At 43.0% G+C, this 18,421-nt stretch overlaps 1 protein-coding gene across 6 annotated transcripts in view; it reads left to right on the forward strand.

The window, feature by feature from the left end:
* usp19 (ubiquitin specific peptidase 19) overlaps positions 1 to 18,421 on the forward strand; it is a 215,667-nt gene that overhangs the window by 54,959 nt on the left and 142,287 nt on the right. For 5 of the 6 annotated variants that reach the window (XM_063068283.1, XM_063068282.1, XM_063068284.1 and 2 more), the window contains one exon: positions 17,477 to 17,989. The exons of the other annotated variant lie outside the window; for it this stretch is intronic. In XM_063068283.1, coding sequence (XP_062924353.1) covers positions 17,477 to 17,989 — 513 coding nt within the window. The remainder of the gene's footprint in view (positions 1 to 17,476; positions 17,990 to 18,421) is intronic. 6 annotated transcript variants of the gene reach the window in all.

The raw sequence follows: 18,421 nt of genomic DNA on the forward strand, positions 1-18,421 counted from the left end.
CCCAAGAATATGCTAGGGGCACATTCTGGCATCAACGTAGCACACCCACCTTGTTCAGTAAAACAGCACAAACAACAGTAACAAAACAAGACAGCAGGTATTCCTCCCATTCCTCCCACCCACAGGGAGGCCGCCTCTGAGCCTGACATTGGCCCTCCAACTTTGTACTTCATCCCCAGGACACCAGTCACAAATTTGATCTTTGGGCCTTGACTTCTGGGCCCATTTTTCTGTGTCCATTTTTATTCCAAGTTCTTTCACTTGCAAGAAAATCTTTCTTTTAGCCTTGAATAGTTTGATACACATGCATGCATCCATAGCTTTTTATGGAGAAATTCTATTATCCCTACTGTGCATAAAGTGCTACATTATTTCATTCCTAAATGGTTCATCTGTAACTTTAAGATCTGTTATGATCTCCAGAAAAGACTTTTAGTTTACTACTGAAACCTTTATTGTATACAAAGGGAGCACATGATTTCTAAACTCTGGATCTTTTAAGTCCTGTTTCTCTAATTAAACTTTATAACTTAACTATTTTAGAATAGAATAGTACAGTGCAGTACAGGTCCTTCGGCCCACAATGTTGTGCCGACCCTTAAACCCTACCTCCCATATGACTCCCCCACCTTAAATTCCTCCATATACCTGTCTCGTAGTCTCTTAAACTTAACTAGTGTATCTGCCTCCACTACTAACTCAGGCAATGCATTCCATGCACTAACCACTCTCTGAGTAAAAAAAGCCTTCCTCTAATACCCCCCTTGAACTTTCCACCCTTTACCTTAAAGCCATGTCCTCTTGTATTGAGCAGTGGTGCCCTGGGGAAGAGGCGCTGGCTATCCACTCTATCTATTTCTCTTAATATCTTGTACACCTCTATCATGTCTCCTCTCATCCTCCTCCTCTCCAAAGAGTAAAGCCCTAGCTCCCTTAATGTCTGATCATAATGCATACCCTCTAAACCAGGCAGCATCCTGGTAAATCTCCTCTGTACCCTTTCCAATGCTTCCACATCCTTCCTATAGTGAAGCGACCAGAACTGGACACAGTCCCAAGTGTGGCCTAACCAGAGTTTTATAGAGCTGCATCATTACCTCGCGACTCTTAAACTCTGTCCCTCGACTTATGAAAGTTAACACCCTATATGCTTTCTTAACTACCCTATCTACCTGTGAGGGAACTTTCAGGGATCTGTGGACATGTACCCCGAGATCCCTCTGCTCCTCCACACTACCAAGTATCCTGCAATTTACTTTGTACTCTGCCTTGGAGTTTGTCCTTCCAGAGTGTACCACCTCATACTTCTCCAGATTGAACTCCATCTGCCACTTCTCAGCCCACTTTTGCATCCTATCAATGTCTCTCTGTAATCTTCGACAATCCTCTACACTATCTACAATACCACCAACCTTTGTGTCAGCTGCAAACTTGCCAACCCACCCTTCCACCCCCACATCCAGGTGGTTAATAAAAATCATGAAAAGTAGAGGTCCCAGAATTGATCCTTGTGGGACACCACTAGTCACAACACTCCAATCCGAATGTACTCCCTCCACAACTACCCTCTGCTTTCTGCAGGCATGCCAATTCTGAATCCACCTGGCCAAACTTCCCTGGATCCCATGCCTTCTGACTTTCTAAATAAGCCTACCGTGTGGAACCTTGTTAAATACCTTACTAAAATCTATGTAGATCACATCCACTGCACTACCCTCATCTATATGCCTGGTCACCTCCTCAAAGAACTCTATCAGGCTTGTTAGACATGATCTGTCCTTTGCAAAGCCATGCTGACTGTCCATGATCAGACCATGATTCTCTAAATGCCCATAGATCCTGTCTCTAAGAATCTTTTCCAACAGCTTTCCCACCACAGACGTAAGGCTCACTGGTCTATAATTACCCGGACTGTCACTACTACTTTTTTTGAACAAGGGACAACATTCGCCTCCCTCCAATCCTCCGGTACCATTCCCGTGGACAACGAGGACATAAAGATCCTAGCCAGAGGCTCAGTAATCTCTTCCCTTTTAGATCTCCTTTCATCTTTGTTTACTTTTGTTTGACACCTCCCATGTCTAGTGTGGCTTTTATGAAAAGTAGTGCCTAAAATTGGACAGACTATTCCAAGTTAGGCCTGACCTAGGCTCTACAACTAAAGCACCCACTTTCACATTGGTCTCTGAGACTATGGTCAACGTCCCTTGTACCACATGATTTCTTTTTGTTTCCTGGGTAGTTGGTTTCAGTGACAAGTAATTGAACAAGCTCTTCTTTATGTAAGATATCTGGAACACAAATTCTGCAAATGCTGGAAATCTTGAGCAATACACACAAAATGCTGGGGAGTTCCTTCGGTATACTCAGTATATTTGTCTTGGTGTATACTCAATACATCCTAAAGCACTTCTGTTAAGAAAAATGTACAAAAGAGAACATTCCTCTTGACATGTTCTCCCTAATGGAAAGTGAAAGTCTCCTGTAGTGGCAGAGATGATGCAAAGGGAAACCAGAAAAGACTCCAGACTGTCTTAGGTGTACATGGCAACTCAGAATGGCTGAAACGTGCAGCAGAAATTCCAGATCCCCCTCTGGGGTGAACTTTTTCCTTGTATGTGGAGATTGTGAGTTGTACCATCCAAGCTGAGAGCTAAAGTGTTGGAGGAGCTACAGTGGCATGCAAAGATTTGGGCACCCCTAGTCAAAATTTCTGTTACTGTGAATAGTTAAGTGAGTAGAAGATGAACTGATCTCCAAAAGGCATAAAGTTAAAGATGAAACATTCTTTTCAACATTTTAAGCAAGATTAGTGTATTATTTTTGTTTTGTACAATTTTAGAGTGAAAAAAAGGAAAGGAGCACCATGTAAAAATTTGGGCACCCCAGGAGATTTGAGCTCTCAGATAACTTTTACCAAAGTCTTAATTAGCTTGTTGGGCTATGACTTGTTCACAGTCATCGTTAGGAAAGGCCAGATGATGCAAATTTCAAAGCTTTATAAATACCCTGGCTCCTCAAACCTTGTCCCAACGATCAGCAGCCTTGGGCTCCTCTAAGCAGCTGCCTAGCACTCTGAAAATTAAAATAAATTATGCCACTAAGCAGGAGAAGGCTATAAGAAGATAGCAAAATGTTTTCAGCTAGCTGTTTCCTCAGTTCGTAATGTAATTAAGAAATGGTAGTTAACAGGAACGGTGGAGGTCAAGTTGAGGTCTGGAAGACCAAGAAAACTTTCCAAGAGAACTGCTCATAGGATTTTTAGAAAGGCAAAGGCAAATCCAAATCCCCGTTTGACTGCAAAAGACCTTCAGGAGGATTTAGCAGACTCTGGAGTGGTGGTGCACTGTTCTACTGTGCAGCGACACCTGCACAAATATGACCTTCATGGAAGAGACATCAGAAGAAAACCTTTCCTACGTCCTCACCTCAAAATTCTGTGTCAGAAGTTTGCAAAGGAACATCTAAACAAGCCTGATGCATTTTGGAAACAAATCCTGTAGACTGATGAAGTTAAAATAGAACTTTTTGGCTGCAGTGAGCAAAGATATGTTTGGAGAAAAAAGGGTGTAGAATTTCATGAAAAGTACACCTCTCCAACTGTTAAGCACGAGGGTGGATCAATCATGCTTTGGGTTTGTGTTGCAGCCACTGACACGGGGAATATTTCACTGGTGGAGGGAAGTATGAATTCAATTAAATACCAGCAAATTCTGGAAGCAAACATCACATGGTCTGTAAAAAAAAAAGCCAAAGATGAAAAGAAGATTGCTTCTACAACAGGGTAATGATCTTAAACACACCTCAAAATCCACAATGGACTACCTCAAGAGGCGCAAGCTGAAGGTTTTGCCATGGCCCTCACAGTCCCCCGACCTAAACATCATCGAGAATCTGTGGATAGACCTCAAAAGAGCAGTGCATGCAAGACGGCCCAAGATTCTCACAGAATTTTCCAGCTCTTGGCTCCATCCCTCCCCCTCCTGTCTTCTCCTATCATTTCGGATCTCCCCCTCCCCCTCCCCCTCCCACTTTCAAATCTCTTACTATCTCTTCTTACAGTTAGTCCTAACGAAGGGTCTTGGCTCAAAACGTCGACTGTACCGCTTCCTATATATAGATGCTGCTTGGCCTGCTGCATTCACCAGCAATTTTTATGTGTTGCTTGAAATTCCAGCATCTGTAGATATCCTCATGTTTGCATGTATAACTTTATGCTTTTTGGAAATCAGGTCATCTTTTACTCACTTAGCTATTCACAGTAAGAGAAATTTTGACGGGGGTGCCCAAATTTTTGCATGCCACTGTACATGTTGGTCATCTAGGTATGGTCAAAATGAAAGTATTGGCTGGAAGCTTTTAACCTACTCTAAGATCAATTTAACCCTTCCCTTCCACAGAGCTCTTCACTTTTCTATCATCCATGTGCCTCTTAAATACCCCTATTGTAGCTGTCTCTACCACCACCCGTATCACCCACCACTGTGTAAAGAACTTATCTCTGACATCCTGCTTATACTTTCCTCCAATCATAAACTTATGACCCCTGATTTAGTCATTTCCACCCATGGGAAAAGGGCTTTGGATCTCCAAAGACAATTTTCTTATATTACGGCATGTAGTGGCTCACTGCTTAAGTAACTATGTTAGCAACAGAAAATCACATCACCTTCGGAAACTCAAAGGAGGAGCAGGTGAAACACATTTTTTAACTGGCGATGTGAAGATGTAACTGATTTAAAGAAGAGGAAATGGGGTGATCAGTTTTGTGATGGGAGAGAATGAATAAAGGCAGGTTTATGAGATGTAATGTAGGAAAAGTTAAAGAATCAGATAAGAGTTGGTAAAAACATGATATTCTTTCATAAATTGGTTAAGGCACAGAAGGAGGTCATTTGGCTCCTTGTGTCCATGACAACACTGTACCAGTGTACAAATGAGAAAATCTACAGATGCTGGAAATCTGAGCAAAACACACAAAATGCTGGAGGAGCTCTGTAGGTCAGGCAGCATCTATAGGAAAAAGTACAGTCAACGTTTCAGGCTGAAACCCTTTGGCAGGACTGGAGAAAAAAAGCTAAGGAATAGATTTGAGTGGTGGGGGGAGGGGAGAGAGAAACGCCAGGCAATAGGTGAAACTTGGAGGGGAAGGGATGAAGCAAAGAGCTAGGAAGTTGATTGGTGAAAGAGACAGAAGGCCATGGAAGAAAGAAAGGTGCTGGCAGCGGGGGGTGGAATTCTATTTGTTCTGCTTGCTGGCCTTTTCTCTAGCCTTGCAGATTCGTCCAGACCATATTTTTATTCAATTCTGTCTCTGGAATCTGTCTGCATTGCACAGTGCAGATTCACACAGTGCATTGCAGATTCCAACCACACTTTGCATCAATGTGTCTTTTTTTAAATCTCTTCAGCTTTGTGCCTGAGACCTCCACCCTTCCATGAAGGGGAATAACCTTCCATTCAATGTGTCCAGCACCCTATCAAATATCGCTTTCCTGGTCCCCTGATTCCTCTTGGATAGCCTTGTAAGTATCATCCCATATCCCACAAACCGTCCTTTAAATGTCATTGGGCTCTAATACCTTAATATTTATTCTATAGTGTAGTTCCCAGCTTTGGACACAGTGGTTCAGGTGAGGTTGTATCAGTGCTGTACAAAGGTTCAGCATGACTTCTGTGTTTATACTCGCTTTCTGCATTGATGAAACACTCTGTGTTATTAACTGCTTTGTCAGTACACCCTCCCATTTTCAGTGGCTTGTGTGTTCATAAGATCCAGCATCCCTTTCAGAACATTATCATAAGATAAAGGAGCAGAATTGGGCTGTTTGGCCCATCGAGTCTGCTCTGTCATTTCTTCATGGCTGATCCAATTTTATTCTCAGACCCAGTCTCCTGCCTTCATGCCCTGACCAATCAATAATCTGTCAACCTCTGCCATAAGTGTACATAAAGACTTGGCTTCCACAGCCGCTTGTGGCAAAGCATTCCACAGATTCGCCCCTCTCTTGCTAAAGAAATTCATCTTCATCTACATTCTAAAAGGACGCCCCCTATTCTGAGGCTGTGTCCTCAGGTCTGAGACTCTCCCACCAGAGGAAGCATCACCTCTACATCCGCTCAATCACAGTCTTTCACCATTTGATAGGTTTCAACAAGGTTATCCCTAATTCTTCTGAATTCTAGTGAATACAGGCCCAAAGCCATATGATGACCTCCTGTGCCGTAACTAATTTATGAAAGAATATCATGTTCTTTTATCAACTCTCATCTCATCCTCTCCTCACTCTTCCTACCAAAGTGCATTAGCCTGCTTTGCTTTTCCATCGCACCTGCCTTTTCTACCAACCTGTTTATATCCTACTGTCTATCATTCTCCTTCTCACGGTTCACAATGCTGCCAAGGTGTGTTGAAAATTTAGATATTGTGGCTTTTGCTCCAAGTCTGCATCTTTCATAAATCAAAAAAACAATAACCCTAACACCAGTCCTGCTGTTCACCTTCCTCCAGTATGAAATCCAACTATTCATCATGATTTGCTGCCTGTTACTGAGCAAACTTTGTATCCATGCTGCCACTGTCCCTTTTATATTTCAACTTTGCTGATAAGCTCAGTAAGATCTTTCGCGAAGTCCATGTATGCCACATTGTCTATATTACCTTTAGCACCTCTGCTTCATCCGCAAAAAATGGAATTTCCCATGGCCAATCATTTTAATTCTTACTCCCATTCCCGTTCCAAAATGTTGGTCCATGGCCGCCTCTTCTGCCATGATGAGGCCACTCTCATGGTGGAGGAGCAACACCTCATAATTCATTTAGTTATTCTCCAATGTGATGGCATGAACATCGATTTCTCCTCCTGATAATTTTTTTTCTCCCTCCCCCTTCTTCTATTGTCCACTCTGGCCTCTTACCTCTTCTCACTTGTTGATCACATCTCCCTGGTGCCCCTCCTCTAACCCTTTCTCTCACGGTCCACTCTTCTGTCAGATTACTTCTTCTCCAGCCCTTTACCTTTTCCACGTATCACCTCTCAGCTTCTCACTTCATCGCCCCTTCCCCACCCATCTGACTTCACCTATCATTTTCTAGTTTGTCCTCCTCCTCCTCCCCCGCACCTTATTCTGGCTTCTTCCCCCTTCCATTCCAGTCCTGACGAGGGTTTTGGCCCAAAATCTTGACTATTTATTTATTCCCATTGATGCTTCCTGACTGGCCGAGTTCCTCCAGCATTTTGTGTGGTGGTGGCATCTGTTAGTCTTGCGAGACCATGGATCTGCGTCTGGAAAGACTTCTCCAGGGCGCAGGCCTGGGCAAGGTTTTATGGACGACCAGCAGTTGCCCATGCAGCATGTCTCCCCTCTCCACGACACCGATGTTGTCCAAGGGAAGGGCAAGGGCCAATACAGCTTGGCACCAGTGTCATCACAGGAGTTGCCAGAACGAGGTTGAAGATGATATCGGGCTGCCTTAGGGACTTCAGCTCCGGATTTGTCCTCAGGGTTTACTCCCGAAGCCTTTCCCATGAGTGGGTATGGCTGCAAGGCAGCGGAGGTTTGAAATCAGAGTTTTCCCTCTCTTAGATGGACTGCCTTCCCAGGCTGAAGAGCTCCATCTACCCGAAGCACTGGTTTTAAGGCGCCAGGACCTGCCTTTGCCCCTTCTCCTGTCAGTAGAAACAGTTCCGCCGGGCTTAGAGGCTAAGCCACATGAGAAGGCCAGGAGTTGGACTTGGTTGTCAGAGGCTATTTGAGGTGCATGCTGTGAGGAGCACTCTTAGGTAGTGGGAGCATTTTGTGTGTGTTACCTATATTAAATCTTCCATTACCACATTTAAAAAAAAATTTAATCAAGTTGGCTAAGCAAGGTTTGCCCTCAATAAATGAGGTTTGACATGCCTCGGTTAAACCATGTCCTTTCCTATTGATCCTGTCCCAGATCAAAGCTTAGAGCACCACAACACAGAAACAGGCCCTTCAGCCCGTCTAATCCATGCCGAACTGCTATTCTGCCTAGTCCCATCAACCTGCATCTGGACCCTGGCCCTACATACCCCCCTCCCAAATCCACGTATTTATCTGAACTCGCATTCACCACTTCTGCTGCCAGTTTGTTCCACACACTAACCATCCCGAGTGGAAAAAGTTCCCCCTCGTGTTCCCCTTAAATATTTTACCTTTCGCCCTTAACCCATGACCTCTAGTTCTAGTCTTAGTTAACCTCAATGGGAAAAGCCTGCTTGCATTTATCCTGTCTATACCCTTTGTAATTTTGTATACCTCTATCAAATCTCCTCTCAATCTTCTACGTTCCAAGGAATAAAGTCCTAACTTTCTAATGCTTCTAAAACCTTTCCTCTCAATAAGGTTAAGCAGATCAGCCTATCCTCACTCAGCTTTGAATTGTGTTCTCAAGCCAGAGACAAGGCCATTGTAGGTGCCAGCTTTTGGATGGGATTTTAATTTAAGATCTGTCAGGACATTGCTTGCCTACTCTTAGAGCTTACCATGCAAAAATCTCCTGAAATAATTTTGAAGATTTTCATTGATATTACAGAATGATTTTAGGTCATTCTCATAATGCTGTCTTGTCAGTCATAGCTCCCTCGTTACCATGGTAACTGCATCTCAGAAATGCCTCACTATCTGTAAGATGTCTCAAAAGAAACTGAATTGTGAATAGCACTGTAGGGTTGGAAGCTACTCCTGCTTTCAGCTTAATTCTTGTAAAAGGAAAGGTCATATTTTCATCCCAATACATAACTTTGTTTCAAACTCAGCTGATATTAGTCCCAAGGGATTTCCTGGCAATGTGTGGTTGGAAGTAAACACTGAGCTCTCATGCACCGCACTGTAATAGCATGGAGCTAACCTTTATGCTACTGTGGCACCATTTATTGGTTCTGTCCTTCCACTAAGCATGTGCATATGTCCCACTGATTTTTGTCAGGTGTTTTTGTGGGTGTTTGTTATTCTTAGATTCCTGCCTATAGTTTAAAATTACCCTCTATGAAAGCATGAAAGCATTGAGTTTGGACCAACTGTTGTCAGCCTTGGCAGTCTTTACTCTCATCAACTGCCAATTTTCAGCACTCCTGTGCTAATGGACAGACGTTTCAGTCATGTTGACTGAAGCGCAATACCTGAGAATGAACTGAATCAATAAAGCAAACTGATTTACAGTGCATCCACCTCTGCCTGTTCTTACAAACATAGAAAATAAGTGCAGGAGTAGGCCATTCGGCCCTTCGAGCCTGCACCGCCATTCAGTATGATCATGGCTGATCATCCAACTCAGAACCCTGTACCAGCCTTCCCTCCATACCCCCGATCCCTTTAGCCACAAGGGCCTTATCTGACTCCCTCTAAATATAGCCAATGAACTGGCTTCAACTGTTTCTTGTGGCAGAGAATTCCACAGATTCACCACTCTCTGTGAGAACAAGGTTTTCCTCATCTCGGTCCTAAAAGGCTTCCCCTTTATCCTTAAACTGTGACCCCTCGTTCTGGACTTCCCCAACATCGGGAACAATCTTCCTGCATCTAGCCTGTCCAATCCCTTTAGGATTTTATACGTTTCAATAAGATCCCCCCCTCAATCTTCTAAATTCCAGCGAGTATAAGTCTAGTCAATCCAGTCTTTCATCATATGAGTCCTGCCATCCCAGGAATCAATCTGCATGCCCACTTTCAATGACTGGTGTATAATGACACCCAGGTCTCGTTGCACCTCCCCTTTTCCTAATCGGCCACCATTCAGATAATAATCTGTTTTCCTGTTTTTGCAACCAAAGTGGATAACCTCACATTTATCCACATTAAATTGCATCTGCCATGAATTTGCCCACTCACCTAACCTATCCAAGTCACCCTGCATCCTCTTAGCATCCTCCTAGCATCCTCCTCACAGCTAACACTGCCGCCCAGCTTCGTGTTATCCGCAAACTTGGAGATGCTGCATTTAATTCCCTCATCTAAGTCATTAATATATATTGTAAACAACTGGGGTCCCAGCACTGAGCCTTGTGGTACCCCACTAGTCACTGCCTGCCATTCTGAAAAGGTCCCATTTATTCCCACTCTTTGCTTCCTGTCTGCCAACCAATTCTCTATCCACATCAATACCATACCCCCAATACCGTGTGCTTTAAGTTTGCACACTAATCTCCTGTGTGGGACCTTGTCAAAAGCCTTTTGAAAATCCAAATATACCACATCCACTGATTCTCCCTTATCCACTCTACTAGTTACATCCTCAAAAAATTCTATGAGATTCGTCAGACGTTTTCCTTTCACAAATCCGTGCTGACTTTGTCCGATGATTTCACTGCTTTCCAAATGTTCTGTTATCACATCTTTGATAACTGATTCTAGCATTTTCCCCACCACCGATGTTAGGCTAACCGGTCTATAATTCCCCAGTTTCTCTCTCCCTCCTTTTTTAAAAAGCAGGGTTACATTAGCCACCCTCCAATCCTCAGGAACTAGTCCAGAATCTAAAGAGTTGAAAAATTATCACTATGCATCCACTATTTCTTGGGCTACTTCCTTAAGCACTCTGGGATGCAGACCATCTGGCCATGGGGATTTATCTGCCTTTAATCTCTTCAATTTACCTAACACCACTTCCCTACTAACATTTATTTCCCTTAGTTCCTCCATCTCACTAGACCCTCGGTCCTCTACTATTTCCGGAAGATTATTTATGTCCACCTTAGTGAAGACAGAACCAAAGTAGTTATTCAATTGGTCTGCCATGTCCTTGTTCCCCATGATCAATTCACCTGTTTATGACTGTAAGGGACCTGCATTTGTCTTAACCAATCTTTTTGTTTTCACATATCTATAAAAGCTTTTACAGTCAGCTTTTATGTTCCCTGCCAGTTTTCTCTCATAATCTTTTTTCCCTTTCCTAATTAAGCCCTTTGTCCTCCTCTGCTGGACTCTGAATTTCTCCCAGTCCTCAGGTGAGCAGCTTTTTCTGGCTATTTGTATGTTTCTTCTTTGGAATTGATACTATCCGTAATTTCTCTTGTCAGCCACGGGTGCAATACCTTCCCTGGTTTATTCTTTTGCCAAACTGGGATGAACAATTGTTGTAGTTCATCCATGCAATCTTTAAATGCTTACCATTGCATATCCACCGTCAACCCTTTAAGTATCATTTGCCAGTCTATCTTAGCTAATTCACGTCTCATACCTTCAAAGTTACCCTTCTTTAAGTTCAGAACCTTTGTTTCTGAATTAACTATGTCACTGTCCATCTTAATGAAGAATTCCACCATATTCTTGCCCCATCATTTTCAAATATGTCAGATTATTAGAAGACACCATTGAGCACTGAGCACACAGTTTTTGTTCCTTGTTTCTATCACCTCTTTACACAGATACAATGGCACTGAGTTCAGTGCTTGGCTGGTATGAGTTGACAAACAGCTTATTTTTCTTGCGGGTTTGTGTACCTGGGTTCTATTCTGGGCATTGCCTTTCCTTGCTTTGCTGACTAGGTGCAAATGCTGTGCTATTTTTGCTCTGCTTCACTTCCCACTGCAGTGAAGTGGACTCTTAAATAACAACAATTGACTTGCTGAGCAAACTTAGTGTTTCAAAGGCCTCTGTCAAGGTTAAAAGATAGCTGCAGAGAATATTATAAGCCTACATAGGGAGTACATTAAGTTAGCTAAAATTAGTTTGAAAGCTATGGCAGTCCATTTACTCTACTCCAACTGGTTAAAGATGGTTAAATGAATTGAAACTTGTTCACAGAATAGTGTCATGTCCAAGAGAGCTGTGGTGTAATTACATCCATAGATGTCTGCAAAGAAAAGTGTGGCTTTGACCATTGGAAGGAAGCCTGGATTTGAGAATGCTCAGGGAACCTAGGAGTTAATCTGGACTTTGCCTGCAACTCATTTAACTGTAAGTTTGGTTAGTCAGCATTTGGGATTGATTAGCAAGAGCAAATTAAAGGAAGGCTGGGGCAAGTGTAACAGCTATTGTTGCAGCCGCCATAGTAGGAATAGACATAGCGTGGTGATCTTGGGGATTTAGTTCTTCGAGACTTCAACAACGAGAGGCTTCAGTCAGATCTAGCGCTCCTTAAAACCAATGGAAATAAACTGGATTGTGGCCAGCACACTGCCTTTTAAGAAGCCGCTGGTAAAGGAAGGGTCAATGTGCTGGTCTGATGGCACATTTTTAAAAAAATGAGGTTTCCGACTCCCAAGACCAACTATCCTGCTGGCAAACATACAGTCTCTGATAAATAAAATTGACAATCTCAGAGCTAGGGTTCTGTAACAGAGGAACGTTAGGAACACGTGTGTCCCTTGTTTTACAGAATCTTGGTTAACCCCTTCATAGCAATTCAAATAGATGTGTTCATGATTCATTGTCAGGATAGGTCGGTCAAGTGTCTCATAAACAGAGGTGGAGGTCTATGCCTTGTGATCAACTCCTTGTGTACTAATGTGTCAGTAACATCCCAATATGCTCACCAGACCTGGAATACCTCGCAATTAAGAGCTGGCCATTTTACCTGCCGTGGGAGATTTTATTGATCGTTTTGGTAGCAGTGTATATTCCTCCTTGGACTAGTGTGAAACAGGCTCTAGATGAACTGAGCGATGTAGTCAACAGGCATGAAACAGCACATCCTGATGTCTTCCCCATCATTTTGGGGGATTTTAACAATGCCAGCTTGATAAAGTCACTAAATAATTATTATAAACAAATCACCTGTAGTACTAGAGGAAGTATCACACTGGACCACTGTTGCACTAAGTTCAAGACTGCCTACAGTGCTATGCCATGCCCACACTTTGGTAAGTGTGGTCACCTGCCTGTACTTCTACACCCAGAGTGTAGGCAAAGACCAGTAGCGAGGACCAGGGAGGCACAGGAGCACTTATAAGACTGCTTTGAATCAGTGGACTGGACTGTTTAGGGTAGGGGTTGCCAACCTGTCGATCGCAATCGACCGGTCGATTTTTGAGACTTTCCCAGTAGATCCCGAAGAAAAAGCAAAAATAAATAGACAAGTACTGTTGTAATGTGAGCATTATAAAAGTAAGTAATACTAATTAGGATAATGGTAATATAGCAATATTTTCGCTAAAATGCTGTTTGTACAGAGAGATTGTTTCCAGGTTGCAGGGTTTTAGTTCCGTTCTTTCTGCCCAGTGCTCATGTCTGTAGCTCCCCCGCCATGCACCGCGTTTTCAGCGTAGCCTGTGCTGCATCAAAGTGACCAATCAGATTAGGTAAGAGTACAGACTGTCGCAAACATCAATATACGGCAGTGGTCCACAACCACCGGCCCACGAAGAATGCAGGGGTGCAGCGGTAGTCGGGATGCACACAGCACATCTTTAAGAAAAAAAGCCGAAATAAACAAGCTAATTAATTAGGTGTCACCCGGCACGTAAATGTCGGCCCAGATCAGAGGCGACACAATCGGCAATCGCTTGTGATATCCTGATAACATAACGGAGGCTCCACGAAAGAAGACGAAAATATACAACTTCCATCCAGAATGGGAAGAGGAATTTCTATTTACCTTGGTGAAAGACAAGTGTGTATGTATGTTGTGCCACCAAACACAAGCACTGACTAAAAGAGGGAATCTGGAGCGGCACCACAACACCAACCACCAGGAATTTAAAGACACCTACCCCCCAGAGAGCGCAATTCGTGCCAGGAAAGTTGAGGAACTGAAATCTGGGTTGAAGGCCCAGCAATCGCTTTCCACAAAACATGCTGCTCAAAATAAGGCTGCTATTGAAGCATCATTTGGTGTAAGTCACTTTTTGGCTAAACACAAGAAGCCTTTTACAGATGGCAATTTATTCAAGGAAGTAATGGCCATTACCGCAGAGACCGTTTTTAATGACTTTAAAAACAAAAACGGCATCACAACTGCAATACGTAATATACTGCTTGGCCCTGCAACAGTGACAAGGAGGGTAGAGTCACCATCAGAGGACGTGAATATCTTTCACTACAGTTCGATGAATCCCTGGATGTAATGCAAACAGCTCAGCTTGTTGTATTTGTCAGAATGGCTTTCCACGATTTTACAACAAAGAAGGACTTCCTCACTCTTTTGCAATTAAAGGAAAGAACGAGAGGTGAGGATATTTACAATGAGTTAAAAAAAAATACGTCCGTGAAAATGACATCCCCATTCATAAACTGGTGGCAATTACTACTGATGGGGCCGAGCAATGCGCGGTGTACACGTTGTTTTTATAGCACTAAAAGTCAGTGCCTACTTCGGGTCAACTTATCTATGTGAAATTGCATTTTCACAGATGAAAATTATTAAATCTAAGTACAGGAGCTGACTTACTGGCAGACACCTCACTAGGGTTGCCAACTTTCTCACTCCCAAATAAGGGACAAAAGTAGCAGTCAAATCCCGGGACATTTGTGTTGACCTGGAGAAAGACTACCATGACCATGAAGCCTTGCACGGGCACCTGTGTGCGCATGCACGTACATGCTGATTTTTTTTACCCCACGAATTGGTTTTGGCTTAATCTTCATTATTTCTACTTTATATAGGCTGTGTATTTCTCATCTCATTCCTGCTTTTACTATATGTTAGTGTTATTTTAGGTTTTATGTGTTATTTGGTATGATTTGGTAGGTTAGTTTTTTGGGTCTGGGAAAGCTCAAAAACTTTTTCCATGTAAATTAATGGTAATTGCTTCGGCGTAACGCATTTCGGCACGAAAGGTTTCATAGGAACACTCTACCTTAGCGGGGGAAATACGGGACAATTGGCAACCCTACGCATCACAGACTGTCTCAGACTGGCTGTCTGTAGTTATGAGCCAAATTTCAGGGAACTAGCAGAAAGTATTCAGCCCCAGTCATCACACTGAGTGCAACAGTCAATTTTTATTAATTTATTTTTCATGTTGAAATAAAATTAAATAATGAAACTTAGAATTAAAGGTGTGAAGTATTGTAATATTCTTAAAGAAAGACAGCTATGGCCTGTTTGATATGCTAGTTACAGTGTTTTCTTATTTGAATTAATTTGAAAGTTTGACAAAAGTATTTTGTGTAATTCAAATACAATTCACCCAAATAAAAGGCCTCAGATTGGAAGTACAATCTGAGCTGTTTTTTCTCTAAACAATTTAGTAGGTAGATCTTGCCCTTCACCGAGGTCGAGGTAGGGGATCTTGAGCTTAAAAAGGTTGGTGACCACTAGTTTAGGGAGTCATCTTATTGCTTAGATGAGTACGCCACAGTTGTCACCGACTTCATTAAGACCTGTGTAGGATGAGTGTGTGCCTACGAAAACTTACCGTACATTCCCAAACCAAAAGCCACTGATGAACCAGGGAATCATAGTCTGCTGAGGGCTAGATCTGTAGCATTTAAGTCTGGTGACCCAGGTCTGTACAAGAAAATCAGGTATGACTTGCGGAGGGCTATTTCAAGATCGAAGAAGCAATTCCGATGAGGTTGGACACGGCATCGGTTGCACATCAACTGTGGCAGTGTTTGCAGGACATTATTTCCTACAAGCGAAACCCAACATCGTGAATGGGAGTGAAGTTCCACTACCAGACGAGCTGAATGCATTTTATGCTCCCTTTGAAAGGGAGAATAAAACCACATCTACGAGGATCCCTGCAGCATCCAATGACACTGTGATTTTTGTCTCAGACGTCAGGCTGTCTTTCAAGAAGGTGAACCCTCGCAAGGCAGCGGGCCTGATGGAGTACCTGGTAAGACTCTGAAAACCTGTGGCAACTAACTGGCAGGAGTATTCAAAGACATTTTCAATCTCTCACTGCTACAGTTGGATTTTCAAAAGGGCAACAATTATACCAGTGCCCAAGAAGACCAGTGTGAGTTGCTTCAATGAATATCATCCAGTAGCGCTCACATCTTTGCGAGGTTGGTCATGGCTAAAATCAACACCTGTCTCAGGAAGGACTTAGACCCACTGCATTTCACCTATCATCATATTAGGTCTGCAGCAGACACAGTCTCAATGGCTCCCCACGCAGCTTGGATCGCCTGAACAATGCAAGAACCTATGTCAGGATGTTGTTTATTGGCTATAGCTCAACAGTTAACACCACCATTTCTCCAGTCCTAATCGAAAAGCTGGGGAACCGAGGTATCTTTGCAACTGGATTCTCAATTTCCTGAATGGAAGACCACGATTTGTGTGGATTGGTTATAACATCTCCAGCTCGCTGACAATTGACTGGTGTTTCACACGGCTGTGTGCTTATCCCACTGCTGTACTCTCTCTACACCCATGGTTATATGTGCCTAGGCATAGCTCAAACAGCCTCTATAAATATGCTAACGATATAACCATTGTGGCAGAATTTAAGATGGTGATGAAAGGGCGTACAAGAGCAAGATATACCAGTTAGTTGAGTGGTGTCACAGCAATAACCTTGCACTCAATGTCAGAAAGACCGAAGAGCTGATAGTGGACCTCAGTAAAATGAGGGAACACAAACCAATCCTCACAGAGGAATCAGAAATGGAGCGGGTGATCAGTTTCAAGTTTCTGGGTGTCAGTATCTCTGAGGACCTAACACTGGATGCAACATATTGAGCAGCTATAATGAAGACAAGATAGCAGCTATATTTCATTAGGAGTTTGAGGAGGTTTGGTTTGTCAACTAATACACTCAAACTTCTACAAATGTACCGTGGAGAGCATTCTGACTGGCTGCATCACTGTCTGGTATGGGGGGTGGGGGGGCGGGAGGGCTACTGCACAAGATTGAAGTAAATTGCAGAAACTTGTAAAATTAGTCCACTCTATCATGGTACCAGCCTCCGTAGTATCCAAGACATCTTCAAGGAGTGACGCCTTTGGAAGGCAGTGTCCATCATTAAGGACCCCCACCATTTTGGGCTACCTTCTACGCATTGTTACCATCAGGAAGGAGATACAGAAGCCTGAAGGCACATACACAGCAATTCAGGAACAGCTTCTTCCCCTTTGCCATCCAATTTCTAAATGGACATCGACTCCATGTTCACTACCTCACTACTTTTTTATTTCTGTTATTTTGCACTGCTTATTTTAACTTAACTATTTAATAGATGTGTATATATAGTTAATGCAACTCCACTTTTTCTCTATATTTATTCATCATGTATCTCATTGTACTGCTGCTGTAAAGTTATCAAATTTTATGACATTTGCCGGTTATATTAACTCTGATTCTGAGAATTTGGTCTGCACAGTGTAACGGTGTCAGAAACAAGTTGAGTAATAATTCTCCAAAAGTAAATGCAAATATTCTTGAACAAAATATTGGAGGTCGATTGGGGCAAGTGCAGGGAGTGAGACAATGAGAGGTCTTTCAGGATCTCAGTGCAGACAATGGGTCGAATTGGTGTTGGAAGATTCTACAGTTCTTTAAAATGCAGTTTGAAGGTGCAGGGTTTACACTGACCTATGTTCTCATTGCCATTACAGAAGAAGAAAAATAAAGGGCAGGCCACGATTATTCCCCCAAAGGATTCTGGGAAAGAGAAGGTTTCACCCATTGAAAGTTCCGAAGAGCTAAAATCGGGAAAATTGTCTGACCTCTCAGAAAAAAGAGCAAAATGCGAGCGTGGAATCAAACGCCCCATCAAGGTGAAAGCCCCAGGAAAGACAGAGTCGCCACCTGAGCCTGGGGTAAAACGTACCATTCAGTGTAAGAATCTGGATAATGCTCGAGTTAACCCTGAGCCCATTGCAACGCAGCCTGTCTACGTCAAGTCCAGTGAAGGAACAGACTCTGCCTCCTTTGAAAAGGACACAAAGTGTGCTGAAAGTCCAAAACCTGCCTCAAATGAACTTCGTACAAGTGATTCTGATGGAGGACTATTGGATTCAATGGTTGATTGTAAGGTGAAGAGGAATGGCCGGGGTCCTCAGGGAGACTGGCACATGGAGGAGAAATGTGAAGCCAATACAGGGCTAGTATCGACTGAGAAAGCTGAGGTAGGTTTTCCATGCTGCTGTTGTTTATCTTTCACGTGCGGGACTGTGTGCAGGCCTGTGTTCCAAATACCATGACTTGTTATTGGAGACCCTATGGTCTAAATTACAAAGCATTTTTTGATTTTAGCTTGATTGAGACAACATTTGTCAAACATAAAGTTGGTCACAGTAAACTTCACCATTAGGCACTCAGGTTTGTAAAAACGAATGTCACATAAATGGAGTAAATGTAACTCCAATGAATGTCCAGTGGCCTGGCAAAAGATTGATCTGTCCATAGCGGTTCAATTAACAAACTTTCACCTTCACTGGGCAACTAGAGGTGGAAATATATTCCAGTATCTCTGGCCAAAACCTTCCATCCGTGTGCCTTTTCTCCATTCCCCATTCTGGCTCCTCTCTTATCCCTTCTCTCCTTATCTGTCTATCACC

This window comes from Mobula hypostoma, chromosome 15, assembly GCF_963921235.1.
Source record: "Mobula hypostoma chromosome 15, sMobHyp1.1, whole genome shotgun sequence".
Classification (NCBI taxonomy): domain Eukaryota; kingdom Metazoa; phylum Chordata; class Chondrichthyes; order Myliobatiformes; family Myliobatidae; genus Mobula; species Mobula hypostoma.